Source organism: Chamaea fasciata, unplaced genomic scaffold (assembly GCF_029207755.1).
Source record: "Chamaea fasciata isolate MVZ Bird 193981 ecotype frontalis unplaced genomic scaffold, bChaFas1.0.hap1 SCAF_3, whole genome shotgun sequence".
In the NCBI taxonomy this organism is placed as follows: domain Eukaryota; kingdom Metazoa; phylum Chordata; class Aves; order Passeriformes; family Sylviidae; genus Chamaea; species Chamaea fasciata.
This window is the reverse complement of record NW_027094088.1, coordinates 657,407-674,727: the sequence shown is the minus strand read 5'-3', so window position 1 is coordinate 674,727 and position 17,321 is coordinate 657,407. Positions and strand designations below refer to the sequence as shown.

General features: G+C 57.8%; 1 protein-coding gene across 2 annotated transcripts in view; it reads right to left on the bottom strand.

Annotated features, from left to right (window-relative positions):
• Positions 1-17,022, bottom strand: part of PTK7 (protein tyrosine kinase 7 (inactive)) — a 32,534-nt gene extending 15,512 nt beyond the window's left edge. For both annotated transcript variants that reach the window (XM_066177631.1, XM_066177632.1), the window contains exon 1: positions 16,992-17,022. In XM_066177631.1, the coding sequence (XP_066033728.1) occupies positions 16,992-17,022 (31 nt within the window). The remainder of the gene's footprint in view (positions 1-16,991) is intronic.
• Between the last annotated feature and the right edge of the window lie 299 nt (positions 17,023-17,321).

Sequence of the window (17,321 nt, the reverse complement as noted above, 5' to 3'; positions counted from 1 at the left end):
CCTGGGGTGCTGGGCTTCTGCTGAAAGCCAGAGATGGTGTGGGGTGGCAGGACTCACCCTTGGGGGATCAGCCTTCTCCAGGGCTGTATTTAGGGCTGCAGCCAACAAGAGGGAGTGTGGTCCTGGCACAGCCTGGACCCCCTGGGCAGTGAAGGCACCCCACCTTCTGCACCCCACAAGAGGCCTGAGAGCACCAGGGATGCTGCCTGGTGAGTCCTGCCATGGCACCAAGCCCAAACCTTCATGGTCACCTTGCAGGCTGCAGGGAACACGGGGCAACGCTACAAGCCAGGCCTCGACCCCAGCTGGGTTTTCCACTCCCTGCTTTAGTGTGCCACCTCCACAGGCTCACCTGGGGACACTCCAGGAGCCCAGTACCACCTGGGGACTGCAGAGCAGCTGTGCAAGCTGGGGACACCAGGCAGCACATCTCCTGCCCTGCCCGACAGCCCAGGCTGCCTGCATCTTGAAACAATCCCAAACCCGTGGGCTCCTCGCCTAACGACATCGCTTGGGAATGCAGCCTCAGCCACAAAGCCTTCAGCTGCTGCACAGCCCCAGATTCCTGCAGAGTGCACAGCCACCCCTCTCACCTACAGCCCTGCTGGGGAGGCAACAGGCAAGGCAGCTGGGAGGACAGTGCAATGCTCCACATCCCCAGCCCCGCGGGAGATCCATCGACCCCAGAGCGCCCACAGCCAGGCGCTCCTGACTTAAAGAGCTCTGGACAAAGGACAGAAGGGGAAAAAGGAAAGAATCCGTCCCACTTTGAACCCAAGAGTTCACCAGTCTCTGAGACACCACAGGATATGAGTAATCCCAAAGCTCCGTGCAACCAAACAAGGAACTAAAAGCATGGGAATGGGATTCGGGAGAGGGCTTTGTGCAAGTATAAGGTTTCCTGGTTTGGAAAGCAAGCTCAGCACTGTGGTGCTTCTGCAGCTTGCAGCCCAGCCCCACTCTCCAGCCAGGCCCCAGGAGCATTATTGTGCAGACCCGCTTCCAGGAGCACTTCAGCAGAATTCACCCTGGGTCAGCTCAGCCAGATGTGCAAGCCAATTCCTTTAATGCTCTGCACCTGGAACAGCGGTTTGGAGGATCTACAATTCATCTCCAGTCCCCAGGACAGCAAAGCCCAGGGCACCCAAACTGCATCCATCCTTCCTCCCCAAGAGGGAACCATCCTCCTCCTCTTCTTCCCTGCCAGGAGGCCTCAGACCTACCCCAGCCATGGAGGGGGACAGCCTGGCTTAGAGCAAACAAAACCCGAGACCCAGAAGTACCAGGATGTGACGGAAGCAGCCAGCTGCAAAAACTGGCCCAGCCAGCTGTTCTGGCAGAGGACACGAGCGGCCAGCATCTGTTTGGCCTCTCACAGCAGAGCAAGGAGCTCACAAGGAGCTATCCCAGCTCTTCCTGGGCCGCACAACAAGCCTGCAAGCCTCAGACCTGAGGTGGGAGCTGAACGCGGTTACAGCACCAGCTCAGCACCGAGGGAGACACAGAGCCGCGGAACACGCCGCTGAACGTTTGCTCCCTGCCCACCTTCATTCACAGCTGGCAAAGACGCCCTGGGAAGGCACTGCTGCAGCACGCAGGCGGGAAGCCTGCCCCCCCCGGCTCCCCAAACCTGCAGGGCCCTTTGCAGCACCCCAGGAGCACAGCAGCTCACTGGGGAAAGGCCCTGCACGGCCACACAATGCACCTTCCTGCAGAATGGAGTCCAGGGGTACAGCGGGGAGAGAGAGCAAGCTGAGCTGGCCAGAGGTGCCCCAGTCCCCACCACTGACGTGAGGTGAAGAGCAGGAGTAGCCTCACTCTATCCCCAGGCTGCAGCACTTGGGATTCAGACAAAGGCCAGGGTTAAGAGACCCTTCCACCACTTTCTCACTCGGCTCCCCACTCTGGATGGGTCAGCTAACGAACAAACCTCAGCAAAGCAAGGTGGCAGTGACAGCTTTTAGCCCCCTTGGAATCCACTCCCCATACACGACCACCCCACCACATCCACACTGTGGCCTTTGCGCTTCTGCCACTGCTCAGACCACTGAAGAAACAAAGCCTCTGCAATGTGCCCAGCAGCAGTACAGGCTATTGCTCTTTGATGAGAAGCCACTAAGGAAAAGGAGGACTTGGATGAGCTAATGCACCCACTCCTATCTCAGAGCTGCACTCGCTCCCAGCTCTGTAAACCTGTAACAAGGCAGGGCAGGGCTGCCACTGCATCCCTCAGCAGCATCCCTGGCCAGCCCCAAGCAAAACCAACAAACCAGAACCACAGCCTGGAGGGTGATTTGGCTCCCTGCAAGCCCAGGGGCAGAGCTGAGGGCCACAAGGAAGGCAATCCCCAAAGGAAAGAGCAGAAGAGACTGAGCAGCTCAGTCCCACGGTCCCATGTCCCAAACACAGGACTGATTTATCACCTGTTCTCTGAGGAAGACTCTGGGCCACAGCAGAAGCCTGGTGTCAAAGGCAACCACAGGCACATTTCCAGAAAAGCCCATGCCCTGTGCCCCATCCCAAGGCCACAAACAGCACAGCAGGGATGGTGTTAGGGCTTGGGGTCCTGGCCTCCCACAGGTTTCAGTACCACACTCCCAGAAAGCATTATCAAACAGGCCTCGTCTTCAGGAGCAACTTCAACATCACTGTCTGTAAGCAGCAATTCCTTCAGCTGCCAAGTCCTCGGGAATGGCTCCAGCACTCAGGCTTTGCTTTTAGTCACTCTTGGATCAAAGAGCAGCAAACTCTGCGCTCAAGCCCTGGCGTGCTTCCAAAGGCTGGGCAATGAAATCACTGAGCTAGAGCATCCTGAGCTTGCTGGTCCAGAGGACTTGGGGAGCCCTGGGTCAGAACACGGCTCCACCGCCTGCAGGCAGGTTTAACTCCTCACGTGCTGGGTGTGCACCGCTCAGCCCACGCAGGCTGGGCAGCACTTCCTGCAAGGGAGCAACTCAAGACACTGAAGTGCTGCTAATGCTCAGGGCTGCATCTCTTCCCCTGACAGCCTGTTCTTCCTGCTGCACAGCTCGCACAGCCCCTCTGCCCACAGGACACCTAGGACCCAACGGGCTTGACATTTCTCCCCTGTTCCCCATCCACAATTGCCATCCCAGGCTGTTAGCAGCCCTTTGCTAGCCTGCAGCGCCCGGGCTCCTTCCAACCCAGCTTCCCTGCAAACAGCCCCATCTCCAGAGCTGCAAGGCAGCCCTCTCCAGACCAGGAGAGGCACCAAGAGCAGCAGGCAGTAAAACCACTCACCTGGCCTCCTGTCCTGCCCCCTCTGCCACCACTGGGTCAGCCAAGCACTTTGTACTTGATCCCATCCTCTGCTCCCCAGGCACTGCAGGACGCAGAGAGCCACAGAGCCGGCATCTGCTCTCTGTCCCTGCGAGGCTCTCCGGGAGCACAGGGCCCCACACAGACCTCCCATTCACGTCTCCAGCAAGCCATGTGTTTCCTGGCACAGCTCATTACGAACACGCTCCTATAAAAGCGGATTTTTGGCATGCCAGAACAGGGAACAACACACGGGTCAGCTTCTCCTCCTCTCCTGGTCACAAAGGCAGAGCCAGCAGGCTCACTCGCTCCAGCTGAAGCCATAGGAGCAAGCAAGGAGAATCGTGAGTGCCCAGTAACTCGAGCAAACCCCCCCCGGCTCCTGGGCTGGCCCCTGCAGCCACATAAAGCAGCTGCAAGGCTGCTCCGCACACAGCCCCTTCCACTGCTCTGCTGGGGCAGCAGCCAAGCCAAACACACGCAGATATTTGCATCTCCAAATTATTTCCAGCCAGCCTGCTCCTCCATGCCAGAGGTTCCACTGGAGAAAGCCTCTCAGATGGGTAGAGTTGCAATAAACCAGCGGTCCAGATGGAAATGGTTTGATGCAGGCAAGGAGCTCTGAAGGCAGCGAGCAGCCCAACATCTGGAAAGTCTTTGGGCACTCATCGTTTAAGGTTTTTAAGGCGACGTGTTTCCAGTCCGAGTAAAATCAAAAACTCTGCACCCAGGAAAGCAATCATGGGCACAAAGCAGCATTTGCAAGAAATGCTCTGCTAGAGTGGCTTTGGCTTCATGAGGCAGGAGAAACTGCACCACTACCCAGGAGCTCCAGGTCATACTAGGGTGGATCGAGATGACTGGGAACTTGGGAAAACATCGTTTATTTGCCCCTACGACTGTATCGTGCACCTGGATCCACCAGCTCTGCTGTGAGAGCTGGGTCTGCTCAGAGCACCACTGCTCACACAGCCCCAGCCCAAGGCAGGCAGGCACTGCTCACACTCCTCCTGCACAAGAAAAGGCCGCCAGAATGGGCAGAAAGGCTCGGCACAAGGACACCGAGCCCAGGACACCAGCAGCAGACTCTTGCCAGCTGCCAGCACGTGTCAGGATGGCCAGGCTATGCCGGCACTGACCTCACTCACCTGCCCAGTTCCCATTAGTTTGGGGCTTCCCTGCCTCTGTTCCTCCTGCTGCCCTTCCCACTACCCCAGCCCCTCTGAACCCCAGCCCTCTCAGCCACACGTCCCACGGGCTTGCTTCTTCCGAGGCCATCCCACGCTCAGTTTCCTCACGGTGCCCCAGGAGCCCCCTGCCCTCACCTTCACACCAGCGGGGAGCAGAGACCCTGCCTTCCCGTGTGCCCAAAGCCAAAGCAAAGCAGCAGAAGGTGATGACACCCTCTGAAGGCAGGGCAGGAGGGTGGGGAGTGAGCCGAGAACCAGCTGCCGCCCTGGCAACGAACAGGAACAGCAAACAGGGGGGCTACTCTGCACCACAGAGCGAGGGGAGTGTTTCGGGAGGTTCCCACTCATTCCCAAGCCGAGCTGCTGTCGACCAGCGCCCCACTGCAGGCTGGCCTGATCTGCTGGGGCAGACACCATGCTGGACGGTTTGCCCCCAAGGCTGTGGGATTTGCTGCTGGTCTTTGCGGAGAGTGTCTGGGCAGAGCTGCGAGCTGAGCTTTGCCCCACGGCCTCTCCCAACATCTCAGCACCTCGCTCAAAGAGAAAAAAGCCGGAGCAAGAGAGGGAACTCCCCATGGCAGCCAAGGCTCCTCGGCTCCCTGAAACTGCTGGGGCTGCCGAACCAGAACAACTGGCCTTGGAGCTGCAGGAGTTGCCCGTCTGCCCTGGGAGCACGTTGACACTGCTCTGCGCCATGCTCTGCTGCACCCAGGCTCCCAGCACCTGCTGCAGGAGGGGACATCTCCAGAGGACACCGCACCAGGGAAAGAATGCCATTCCTCTGGGTCACTGTGTGCTCCTAGGCCCCTAAGAGAAGCCCAGACGCCTTCCGAGCAGCCAGCCCAAGCCATGAGTGCAGTGCTGCAGTCACGGAGCTGGGAGAGGAGCAGAGCTAGCAGGCAGGTCACAGCTTCTCCTGCCCAGACACCCAGGGCACAGCTGTGTGCTGCCAGCACCACCCGGCCCCTGTGGAGAAGGGAGCTTTGGCCGAGTGAGTGCCCCCAGAGCTGCCTGCTGGGCACCACAGGCACTGGTGGCCACGGGACTCCCAGGCCAGCACCTTCACAGCAGATAAACACAGACAGAGGAACAAGTGAGACAGGAGGCCCCGAGCCCAGCTCAGGAGATGGAATCCTGCTGCCCCAGTTAAACCATCTCCGCTGGGGCATCAGCCAAAGGCTCCTGAGCAGACACTGCCAGCTGCACTGCCAAGCCCCAGTGAGAAACACAAATGTTTCAAGGGCGACTCAGCACCACTGACAGACTTGCTGCACCCACTGGTCCTGCCAACCAACTCTCCCAGGCTTGCTCGGAGCCCTCGAGCAACTCCCTGCTTTTCTCATCAACACCTGCTGCTTGCCGCTGCCAGGAGACACGGACACCCGAAGGCCGAGCTCTCTGGGCAGCACAGCAGAGGCAGCGCACTTTGCTCCCAGCTGAAAGGAGCACGACAGAAAGATGCCAGCTGGAACCAGGAGGAGCCACACGCGTCCTGCGCAGCGGCCTTGAAGGAGGACGCGTCCCCCACAGTTTAAGCATGGGCCGCGTGAGAGTGAGAACGTCTTGACCAAGCAGAACTCCTGCGGGCAGAGCAGAGCCCAGGCAGGGTGGGACAGGCAGGCAGGTCCTGCCAGCTGGGAAGAGCTGTGACAGAGCTGGCTCGTCACTCCCCGCCCCGGGGCTGGAGGCAAGGCCCATGGCACCGAGGCCACACTGCTGCGCTCACGGGGTCAGCGTGGCCCAGAGCTCATCCCAGGGCAGCACCTCCAGGAATCACCCCAGCTCCTGCCAACCCAGCCTCACATCCCTGCTCCCAGGCCCAGGGCCAAAGGCTGATGCTGCTCCTGCCATCCCAAGCCCAGCCAAGAGGGATTCCCCCATAACAGAGCTCCGTGTGTGTGTGTGTGTGTGTGTGGATGGAGCTCCTGGCCAGGGCTCTGCCTTTTCCCTGCTGAAACACCGTTCCAGATGACGGGAAAACAGAAGAAGCTCCATAAAACTGTCTGGCACTTCCCTTCAGCAAACAGGAGCCCCAGCCAGGGCTCCAGAGAATGGGAGCTCAGGCTGTAAAGACAAAAGGGCGTGGGGGTGGGGGTGGGAAGAGGCCAGGGCAAGGGAAGCAGAGCAGAGAGGAGCAGCATGCATGCACACCAGGCCTGCAGGCAGAGCCAGCTGCTTCAGCTACGCCCCACGGGACGCAGAGCCGGTGCCAGAGCCAGCTCCTCCCCGGGCACCGAGGACACCCGGGCTGCACTGGGCACGGGGCGCTCCTGCCAGCAAGCCCCCCTTGCCCTCCCAGGACTGTTTGCTGGAGAAGGAAGATTGTTTCCCACTGGAAGTGCTTGGGTGAGCTGCTTCTCCGTGTGCTGCCAGCAAAGCCGCCGGGAGGCAGAAAACATCCCCAGCACCAGCCAAACGTGCGCTTGGTCTGGACATCCTGCAGACCCTGCCTGCTCAGGGGGCCAAGCGAGAGGGCTACAACCCTCCCCAGCAGACCCCGAGGCACGGCCCACCAGCAAACTCCACTAACACGGCCAGAGCTGCAGAGCAGCTGTAGGAGCAACGAGGGGACAGACCCTGCAGTCAAAAATTCACATCTACACTACTGCAAATACCCTCTCCGTTCTGCCGACAGCTGCGTGTTTACACCATCCGCGTGGACTTCAAGCCCACCCAAAAGCAGCTCGCTGGTCCCAAGGAGGACTCTGCGAGCTGGGGACAAAGGGACAGCTGCACTCCTGAGCCTTGCGTGCAGGGAAACAGACAGGGAGCTTATTTATATCCCGAGCTCTGCTCTAGGATAAATATTTTAAATCTCTCTCCAGGTCACGTCAGTATATTTACAGCTAAGTTTCCCCCAGTTATATGCCTGTAGAGACTCAGATGTATTTGCCATGAAGACCCAGCTGGCCAAACTCTCCAGACGGCTTACAGCTCTTGGGAGAAATGGTTCATCCAGTGCCACGGTCTTGAAAACGACACCCATGCTCTGGCAACCGCAGCAGGGACTCAGCCGTGCACTCCTTCCTGCTGCTGCCTCCGTACAGCCCACCCACCAGCACGCAGCCAGCCCCTCTGCCTTCCCGGGGCCAAGGAGAAGTCGCGGAGGCCGGGAAACGCCACCACACAACACTGGATGTGGGGCAACCCTGCTGCTGGGCTCCCCGCAGAGCACGGCCGCGTCGTGGGTCTCGCTCCAGGCGAAGCCGCAGCATCGTCCCGCTCCGTCACTTGGTTTACCAAAGGTTTAACCTGCTCGCTCCCCTCCTGCAGGAAGGAAAGAGGCAACCTCTCCCAGGAGAGGCAATCACTTTTCCCAGCAGCCACCGCAGAGCCGGCGAAGTAAAAATGGCTGTGAAAATGCACTGAGGAGACATCTGAAAGAAGCCTCACTCCACTACCTGCACTGGGGCGTCTCCCATTTGTATGGGCTCTGCCGGGTTGGGTTTTGACCTGTGGCAGCCTCTGAGGCTTGAGGAGGATGGACCGGCTGCCCAGGGCTGCCTGCTGGGTTCCCAGGATTTCTGTGCCCCTCAGGAGCGTTTGGGGAACACTGGTTCACAGACACTGCCCGCTGTGCACTGCACCTCCGCTTCCCACCTGTGTGCCACCGGCCCCATCCACAACTCCCCACAGCTGTCTCCAGCTCTGTCCTACAGCCCTGCAGGTTCCTCCAAGATCCTCCTCTTTCCATTGCTAGAAAGCTGAGCATCAGCCCCATCTCACAACCATCATCTACACTCGTGCAGGGAAGCCCTGTTGTCCAGGACTCACCTCCTGGGAAAAGCATCACCAGGGAGGCTGGAGCTGCAGCATCACCTCTGAAAGCAAGGAGGACACAGAAAAGAACAGCTCCTTGTTTATTTTCATTAAAGCCACTTATGAATCTATATTAAAAGCCACAAAAAATAGGAAAGCAGATGGAGAGGCTAATATTTCTTCTGCTCATGCAATATTAATTAAGAAGTAGCTCCTCTATGAGACATTGCTCCATTATCTCGGCTAAAAATGGAAAAAAGTCACTGAGTGGGAAGAACAGGCAGCAGGGCACTTTCTGGAATATTTCACAAATCGATAACTAGGAAAAGTGTTTGCTACAGATCAATCTGATGCAAAGGCCCGGTGTCAAACTGAAGGAAAGCTCTGCTGTAACAGGCTCACTGAGACAGAAAGTCGTACTAACCAGATCTCCTTGAAAAGTAAGTGCTTTTCCCCATTGGAGCAGAAAAACTGATTCCCAATCCATCTGGAGAACCAGTAGCTCAGACTGGACAAAGCCACCAGCACAGAGCACCTGGACACCCTGAGCAAGCAAATGCCAAGGAAGCACACAAACAGGGGCGACAGCCACTCAACAAGCAGGTCCTGGAGAGCAAGAAGCTGTGCTGAGGTGCCTGGCTGCTCAGTGTGGCCACTCAGCAAGGCAGGTACAGTGGATTGCTCCATCAATCCCATGGATGGGGATTTTCCTTTGTCTGCAGGATTTCCAGCCCGTGAGAGGCAAGCCAAAATGCCAGCAAGGCCACAGGAACAAAACGTGATGGTGAAGGATGCCCAGGATGGCAGTCTTTGTCATTGCCTTGCCAAAACGTTAACCATTCAGATTAAGGCTTTCTGCTTCAGGCCACGTAGCTTTGAGACTTTTCTTCAGCTGAGCAGGAGAATCCTTATCCAGAAAGGCCCGTGACTTCCAAGGACCACCTGAACATCTCAGCAGCCCTGCCCCAGCTCTGCTCTGATTTCTCATCACCTGCTGTGAACTGGAGGCCTGGCTCCAGGAGACAAAGGCAGTCTCAGGGTGGCAGGAGGAAGGCAGCCACACCTGGGAAAGCAGCAGTGCCCAGAGGCAGGCACTGCAGAGAAACCAAGCAACAGCAGAGCCTGAGAAGGGGGCGTGTGGCATGCCACGGCAGGTCTGGATACAGAGGAGGAATCAGGAAGAGGTGGAGATAGGAGGCACAACTGGAAAAGGAACAGCTGCGCTTGAGCCAGAAAAAGGCAGCAAGACACAGCACAGGGGCAGGAGGATCGGTGCTGGCGAGGGCCCAGCAATCACACACGCAGCATGCAGGGAGAGCCATCAGGACTTAACCCAAGAGAGGAAAAACAAAAACCAAACCTGCTGCCTTTGTCGCTCAGCTTTTGCTTGGAATCGGGTGGACAAAGAACTGACTGAACCCAGATGGAGGAAAGAACGATCACAGAACAAGATCTCACTGCTACAGAAGAAGCTTTTTGCCCAGGGACTGGGCACACCCATGGCACCTGCCAGGTGCTGTGTGCCAGGCTCAGGGTGCTCACAGAAGGACATATGGACGGAGAGGAACACCAAGCACCTATCCAAGAACATCAAGTAACTCACGAGAAGCTTTGGGCTTTTTTTGTCCAAGACAATTTTCAGCTGCCGAAAGAGACTTTTGCTGCTGGTCCCTCTGCAAAGGCAACTGCGTTAGCTGACCTCAGCAGCACAAACCCACCGATGCTCCCATGAGTGGTTAAGGAGGAGCGGCTGCACTGCCCTTTGTGGCACCCTCCGAGACTGGCTTTATTCCCTCTGGTCTTGTCTTTGCTGGGAAAGACAAACTCCATGGGTTTTTCTCCCAGGAAGGCTCCCCAGCCATGCAGGCACTGCCAGCAGCAGGAGCAGCCCCGTGGCACAGGAGTGAGGGGCTGCCCCAGCACAGCCAGGACACACACCAAGGCACGCTGCACTGCAGAGCAATAAAGGCACTTGCAAGCCACAGCTTGTCCTGCCCTTAACCATTTGGACAGCCACGGCATGGTTTGAATCAAAGGCTTCCTTTGTGCTCCCGGAGAAGCCAATGAGCAACTGCCAGGAGGAGGAGAGCGTTTACAGGCAGGTCTTAAGCAACACGGTGCCTGTGTGGTGCCAGCATCACTCACGGGAGGGACAGCCCCCCCAGAGCTGCCCAGAGGCACACCAGCCTCCCCTCCCCTGCCAGAATGGGGCCTGGCCTCCACAAGCCGTGGCTCTGGGGACAGACCTGTCTGGCTTTCCTCTGGAGGAGGACAGAGCCAACCTGCCGGTCTGCCCAAACCCACAGCAGTAGGGTGCAGCCTTGGCTGCTCCTCAGGGTGGCCTGAGCTGCATCAAAGTGTCAAATCCTGCTACTGGGACAAACCTCATTTCACAGCGTCACCACTGGAAAAGTTACAAAGCTTTCTGTCCTGGAGCTACAAACATCTTGGGCATTAGCACCAAGGTCGGAGTGCAGCACTCACACTCACTGCTGTCTTGCAGGACAGAAATCACCTGGGAACCGAGCGCAGGTCAAACCAGGGGCTGAAATACCAAGAGACTTTAACCCTCACTCACTTAAACCCCAGCCCTTTTCTGCACCGGGTCCCAGCACAGACAGCAACCCTACGTCACTGCTTTCCCCCAGCATGCAACATCTTGTTTTCCAAAGAGGGAAGGTTCATGGCCCGAAATCCGGTGTCACACCACCTTCCAGACAGGAATCTGCTCGTATCAGTTTTCCTCATTCATCATCCTGCACAATGCAACCATCAATCCCAACACACCCCACAGAGGTGCAGACCACCTGCCGGTGGTGGATCCAATCCATGCAGGCTCAGGGGGCCCCTGAGCACACTCCAGTTCACAGATGCCAAAATCCCTGCCTGCTCCATCCCAGTCAGAGCCTAGTCTGACAAGGAGAAGACAGGCCGCTGGTCTCCCACTGGCAAGCATCATCTCAGAGGAGGACTCACCAGCTAAAACCAGCCATGCCCCCTCCCCTGACACACAGCCTGTGCACACTCCCTGTGCAGGGAGACAGGAGGTGAGGAGTGCTCCTCACTGTTCCGTCCTCAATTCTGCCGTTGGACCCAGACACTCTTCATTCTGCCCTCAGAGGCACACCTCAGCATTCATCCGACCACTACCGGCAGAAATGTTCTAATTAAAACATGGGCCTCGCCCGCGTGGCACTCACAATTTTTAAGGATTAGAATGCATTTTCAAGAGAGGCCCTTGCAGAACAATTTCAGAAGGTCAGAATCAGAGCGTAGAGGATGGATTTTTGAAAGCTGATCAAATAAAAGGAGCAGCCCCAGGCAGTAACAGTCTGCAAAGAGTATCAAAAGAGCACCCACCCATCAGCTTTCCCAAACTGCTAAGACAAGCAAGCCTGGGAAAGGTCAGAGCTGGGCAGGCACACCAAAACTCCTCATCCCAGGCACACAGACCAGGCTTTGGGAAACTTGCAAACCACCCTGGAGTCCCCCCTTTGCCTCTGTCTTTGCTGATCAGACAGCCTGTATTCGTTATCTCCCAAAGCAGAGGTAAGCAGTCCATTCTGTGACCAGACAGACACTGCTTCCCTGAGAAAGACAAGGCTTAAGTTAAGACTAGAAGTACTGTACAGGTCAGCCTTTTAAGCTCAGGAAAAACATTTCTGTATGAAGTTTAAAAAAGAGCTGGCAGGAGTGAGAAACTGAGCCGAGGCAGCAGTCAATGAAAAGCACATGCACTGCAGACCTGGCTGCCAACACAAATTGATGCTTTGAAACAAAGACCACTTGTGTTTTGGCTTGAAGATCTTCCACAGCTACTCAGCAAGAGCTGCACAGATTCAAAGGAGACACAGGTAAACACAGAACAGTGCTCACTGCCAAGTATTTCCCTGCAACAAAGGAATGACCAGAAATGGAGTCCTTGCCTTGACTGGGTGGCGTGGGCTCATCCTCACTGGGCTGCAGTGTGCCAGAGAAGGCACAGGAAACGCTGGACAAACCTATTCATCCTCTAGTCAAGCAGCACCCGGATCCAGAGCCTGGAAAGCCAAAACGTTAAATATGCCTCCAACGTCAAGAGCCCACAGGAGCTTCACTATCAGCAGCCTTCACCCGTTTCCAGAAGAGACCCCAAACAATTGCTCTTCCAGTTCTTCACCCCGAGACTGCAGACACCTGTGTGCCTCCTGCAAAGCAAGATTCTGCTCTAGCTCTCAAACCAACCTACATCCATATAAAGAAATGCCTTGCAAGGCTCTTTTCCTTCCTGCTGCCTGCACAGTGATATATTCAGAAGGCACAGGAAAAGTGAAACAGGAGATGGTCTTCTCCACAAAGACGATCCTTCCTTCAGTCTGGTCCGTTTTTAGGCACAGCAGCTGTCCACTCTAAACCCCACAGCAAAAGGAACAGTTCCCACTGCAATGCAAAGGTGGATTTGCTGGTCCTGCGTGATTTCAGAGGTGATCTGACACTGCTCCTCCCCAGAACACCCAAGAGCAGTGCAGGAAAGCAGCCACTGTGATGGGCAAGGAAAAGGAGAGAGCTGACAGCCCATCAACACAGCACAGCAGATCCTGGCAGGCTCTGGCAGGATGAAGGAGGTGGAAGTGCAGGACTCTGAACAGGCCACATCCTCCAGAATCAAAAATCTGCGTGCTTGCCTCCATATGCTGTGGTTCAGTGGTGTTGGCATTAGGAACCAAGCAAAAAGGCTTCTAGCAGACCCCAGGGCCCCTCACCTTACTAGCAACTCCCTCTGAGCAACCTCCCTAAAAACCAGGGCTCAACATTTCTGCGCTGCCGAAAGCTCACACAGACATCAGGAACAAGACTCCGCTGAGCCTCCAAACCATGGCAAAGCCCAGGGAATGGCCACTGCTCTCTAAGCAGCCACATGAAAACCCTGAAAACCCGCAGCATCCCCACCCCTTCCTCATCAGGTGTCCCTCAGAGAACAAATCCTTCCGTGTCCAGCAGTGTGATTGCTTCTTTCAGGCAAGGCAGCACACGAGGTATGCCACAGGCACAGCACAGCCCTTTAACCCTCTGTGCAACACAACACCTGCTCTTCCAACAGACTAAAAGCATTTATGAGTCGCTCTGGGATGCCACCTCCCAACATCTTCCCGGCAAGGAGCAAGACACGGAATCGAATTATCATTTCTCCATCTCTCTTCCTCCTCTTCTCACAGACACAGTTGATTTCTTATAAAGGTAGAAGACACTGCAGCTGCCCTTCTCCCACCCCAGACTTCATCAGCCTCCTCCAGCAGGTACTGCCATGCCAAAGGTGGGGCTGCCTCCTTCCCTTACACAGCAAAATCCGCTGTGCTGGTTCACAGCCTTTGCGAACCCCACCAAACCCAAAGCTAACACCCTGTGCAACTTAAACCTCCTCAAGAAGAACGTTCTTGAGCGTCTGCCAAGCATCTCGCTAGTCCTGCTGCCCTCCAGGCCTCCAAAGAGCTGCCTGTCCCAGCCCACGAGACCAACACTTCGTGTCAGGAGAAGGAGAACTGCTCCTTGGGGTCTGGACAAACAATTGCATGTCCTCCAGCCTCAGGGGAATTTGCCTGCAAACACCACAGAGGCAACTGCCTCCACAAAGAGCACGTCTGTACCCAGGTCTGTCCACTTCTAAATAAGCATTTGTTCCAAGTTCCCAAATATCGAGAGCACTGGAAACACCCACTGCTAATGTGAAATATTTTGCATTCCAGGCCTGAGAGGTATGCTTGAAAGTGTTCAGAGAGGAAAGAGTGTTTATTCACTGGGAAGAGGTGTACTAGGTCCTGCTATTTGCTTTAGTCCACGTGTGCTTGTTGGAATACAGCTTTGATCTTTGCAACTTAAATAGCAGATGAATTGAAATGAAGGCAAGAAAAATATTAGTGTAAAGATCCTCTAGTAAATACCTGTAAGCAGGCCTCACAGCCCCCAGATCTTTTTGAAGTGCCTTATCACTCCCAGCCAAACTGGCCCTTACGTTCTTGTCCATTGCCTCAAGGTGAGGCTCTGCTCTTCCCACCCCTTTCCCACCTTCTTCCCTCCATTCCCTTTGGGCTCCATGGCCTTTAGAGAAGTGCAGCCTGCCTTCCCAGGGCACGGTGCCTATCTGCTTGGATGCAGCGTGAACAGCCTGTGGCCATCTACAATTGCTACATCGGAGCAATCAGCAGTTGTGCGCTGCCACCCCTTCACCTCCCTGGAACAAGAGGGGTTCAGCAGCCTGGGAGGAAACACACGCTCCCCTCAGGAAGAACATTCATCACCCAGTACCAACTAAACACAGGTGCCTGCTGCAGTTTTAACATCTGCCTTTAGAAGATGGTCTCATTCCAGGACAATTAAGAGCTCAGAACACATCTTTAAGGGATCTTGAAACACGACAGCCCCCTGACAAGCGCCAGCTCCCAGTGGTTCTGGACCCACTGTGCAGACAAAGTGCCTGTGGGGTTGCCATGCCTTTGAAGCTCCAGCCACTTTGAGGTTCCAGCCTGCCCAGAGCACTGTCTGAACACAGCCAAGTCCCAAGGGGGATCACATCATTCCTGTTTTCAGAAATTTTCTTCTTTGAGACCAGGCTTGCTAAGAAGCAGGAGAAAAGCACTGCCATAGAGAAACACACAGCTCAACGCAGGACATAGAGGCATTTCCAGAGCAAAACAGACCTTTTGGGGTTTGTTGGTTTTTTTTTTTTTGGCTTTAAAGGAAAGTTGACTCAGCAAATATTTCCTCTGCTAGCATTTCAACCACATGTTCCAGCAGAAGTCAGCACACATCTGGCATGCCGCAGTGCCACTGCCAGAAAGATCACCGCTTTGCTGAACAATGGAAGTGGAGGAAGAGGGACCAGCAGCCCAGGCACCGAGCACTGCTGGAACACATCCGTGGCAAAGGACCCGCACGAGCCACAGACACTCCACACCTCCCAGGTCTTCCCAAAGCGCTCCTTCCAAACAGCATCCACAGGCAAAGAGGGACAAAGCCCTGCAGCCCACAAAACTCACCACCAGCCCGTCAAACCTAGACATCAAACTGCGCGTTTTGGCCACCCTGATGGCGCCTGAGATTTTTTACAGTGCCTGCGAGCTGGGCAAGTGCGTGTTGCCCCAGCGCTGTGGGATGTGGTCCTGCCCAGCAAGAGAAACCTGGGGGAGAGTACGTGACTGGAGCGGCACGGAAACTCCAGCAGCGGCAGAGTGGCAGGAGAGGCAGCACACAGCCCCCAGGGGCAGACTGCAACATCCCAGCTGCCAGTGGCGCCTCGCAGGCACCAAGGTGAATGCTGTGGCAGCTCCAAGGGGCCCTGTGACTTCACCCCAGAGCCCCAGCTAAGCAGCCAGAAACAGCCTTCCCAGAAGGCTGCCAAGGCACGGCAATCGCGGTGCTAATCAGCTCAGTAAGTGCTGCTTTTCGCGCTTATCAGCTGTAAATTGGACAATACTTGCCGCCTGGCAGCAGGGCTCAGCCCCGGCTCCAGATATGGACGGGCAGCAGCGCTGTAGACATCCTTCCCTCAGAGGCAGCCTTCCACCCAGGTGCTAAGCTAAAATCAAGAGCTAAGACTGCTCTCGATTTTACAGCAGAAACTGCAGAGCAAACTCTGCAACTGTGAACGGTGAGACAGAAGAGACTGCAAACAGCTACTGGCAGGGTTCCTGAGTGAAGAAACCAGGTGATGTGGCACGGGACAGCCGTGGGATCCTTCAAAGCCAGGCTGGAAGGCAGCTCACAGCCCCTGCGGCTCCCCTGCACGGCCAAGACCTTGGGCTCCTCAGAGAGGGAAAACGGTGCTAGGAGGTCAGTGGGGAGAACCACCACGGAGCACAGCGAGACCGGGAGAGATCAGGCCTCGCGGCTGGACACCGGGAGAAGGAGCAGCAGCCGGGAAAATGAAGGGGCCGCAGAGCTCGGAACGGGCAGGGAGGGTGGCACGGGAGGCGGGGCAGAGGGCTCATCCAGATGCGCTCGGCAAGGGACAAAAACCCCTCCGCGAGGTCAATCCCCACGGGTGGGAGCTCACCGTCCGCCCACTGTTTTTGCTCCGGGTTCTGAGCTGACCAGAATTCACAGGAAAAGCCACCCGCTGCTCGGCGCAGCCTTCCCGGTGTCAGCGCTGCCGCCGGGGCCGGCGGGGCGCGGGTCGGAGCCGAGCCCCGCTCGGGGGGTGGCCGGGAGCCCTCCCCGGGGAGCGCAGCCCCGGGCCGCCGGCTCGCCGTGCCCCAGACACCGAATGTCCGCCGTCCTCGCATCCCCGCGGATTTCAGCGCGGCGCTGCCGTCGGGAGCGGGCGGGCGGGCGGGCGGGCAGGGCGAGCCGGCGCACGCCGGGGAAGGAGAGCCGGGGAAGGAGAGCCGGGGAAGGAGAGCCGGGGAAGGAGAGCCGGGGAAGGAGAGCCGGGGAAGGAGAGCCGGGCCAGGCGGCCCCGGCGGCTCCCGCAGCACAGCGGGGCTGCACGGCGGGGCGGGGGCGCGGCCGGGGGGGAACAGATGGGGCCTCACGCAGCCCCCGCTCCGCGCCCGGCGGGACCAGCGGGCCCCATCGCCGCCGGGCTCACGGGAAGCCGGGGGCACTGGGACGGCCGGAGGCTCGGCCCCGGACACGGCCGCACCACCTTCGCCCCCGGGGCCGGCCGTGGAGCCCCGGCCGCCGGCCCCGGCGCGGACGCGAAGGGAGGCGCGAAGCCCCGCCGCCCCCGCCGGGACCCGCATTCCCCGGGCGGCGGAGGCAGCGCGGGCTGCCCCGGCCCGCACTCACCCAGCACCAGCAGCGCCCGCACCGCCGCCATCCTCCGCGCCGCCGCCATCCCCCGCGCCGGTCAGCGCGCCCGCCGGACCCCAGCCATGCCGCCGCCGCCCCGCCCGCCGCCGCCGCCGGGAGGGGTTCCGGAGGAGGGGCGGCCACCGGAAACCGGGCGGGGTCGGGAGGAGCGGGGTCCCCCGGGCAGCGCCCGGCTCGGCCCCCCTGCCCGCGCCGCCGCGCTGCGGGCTCAGGGGTCGCCGGCGCCAACCCCCGCAGAGCCCCGCCGGGCTCCTGCCCCCGCCTCACGGTGCCCCGAGCACCGAGGGGGCGGCGGAGACCCCTCCC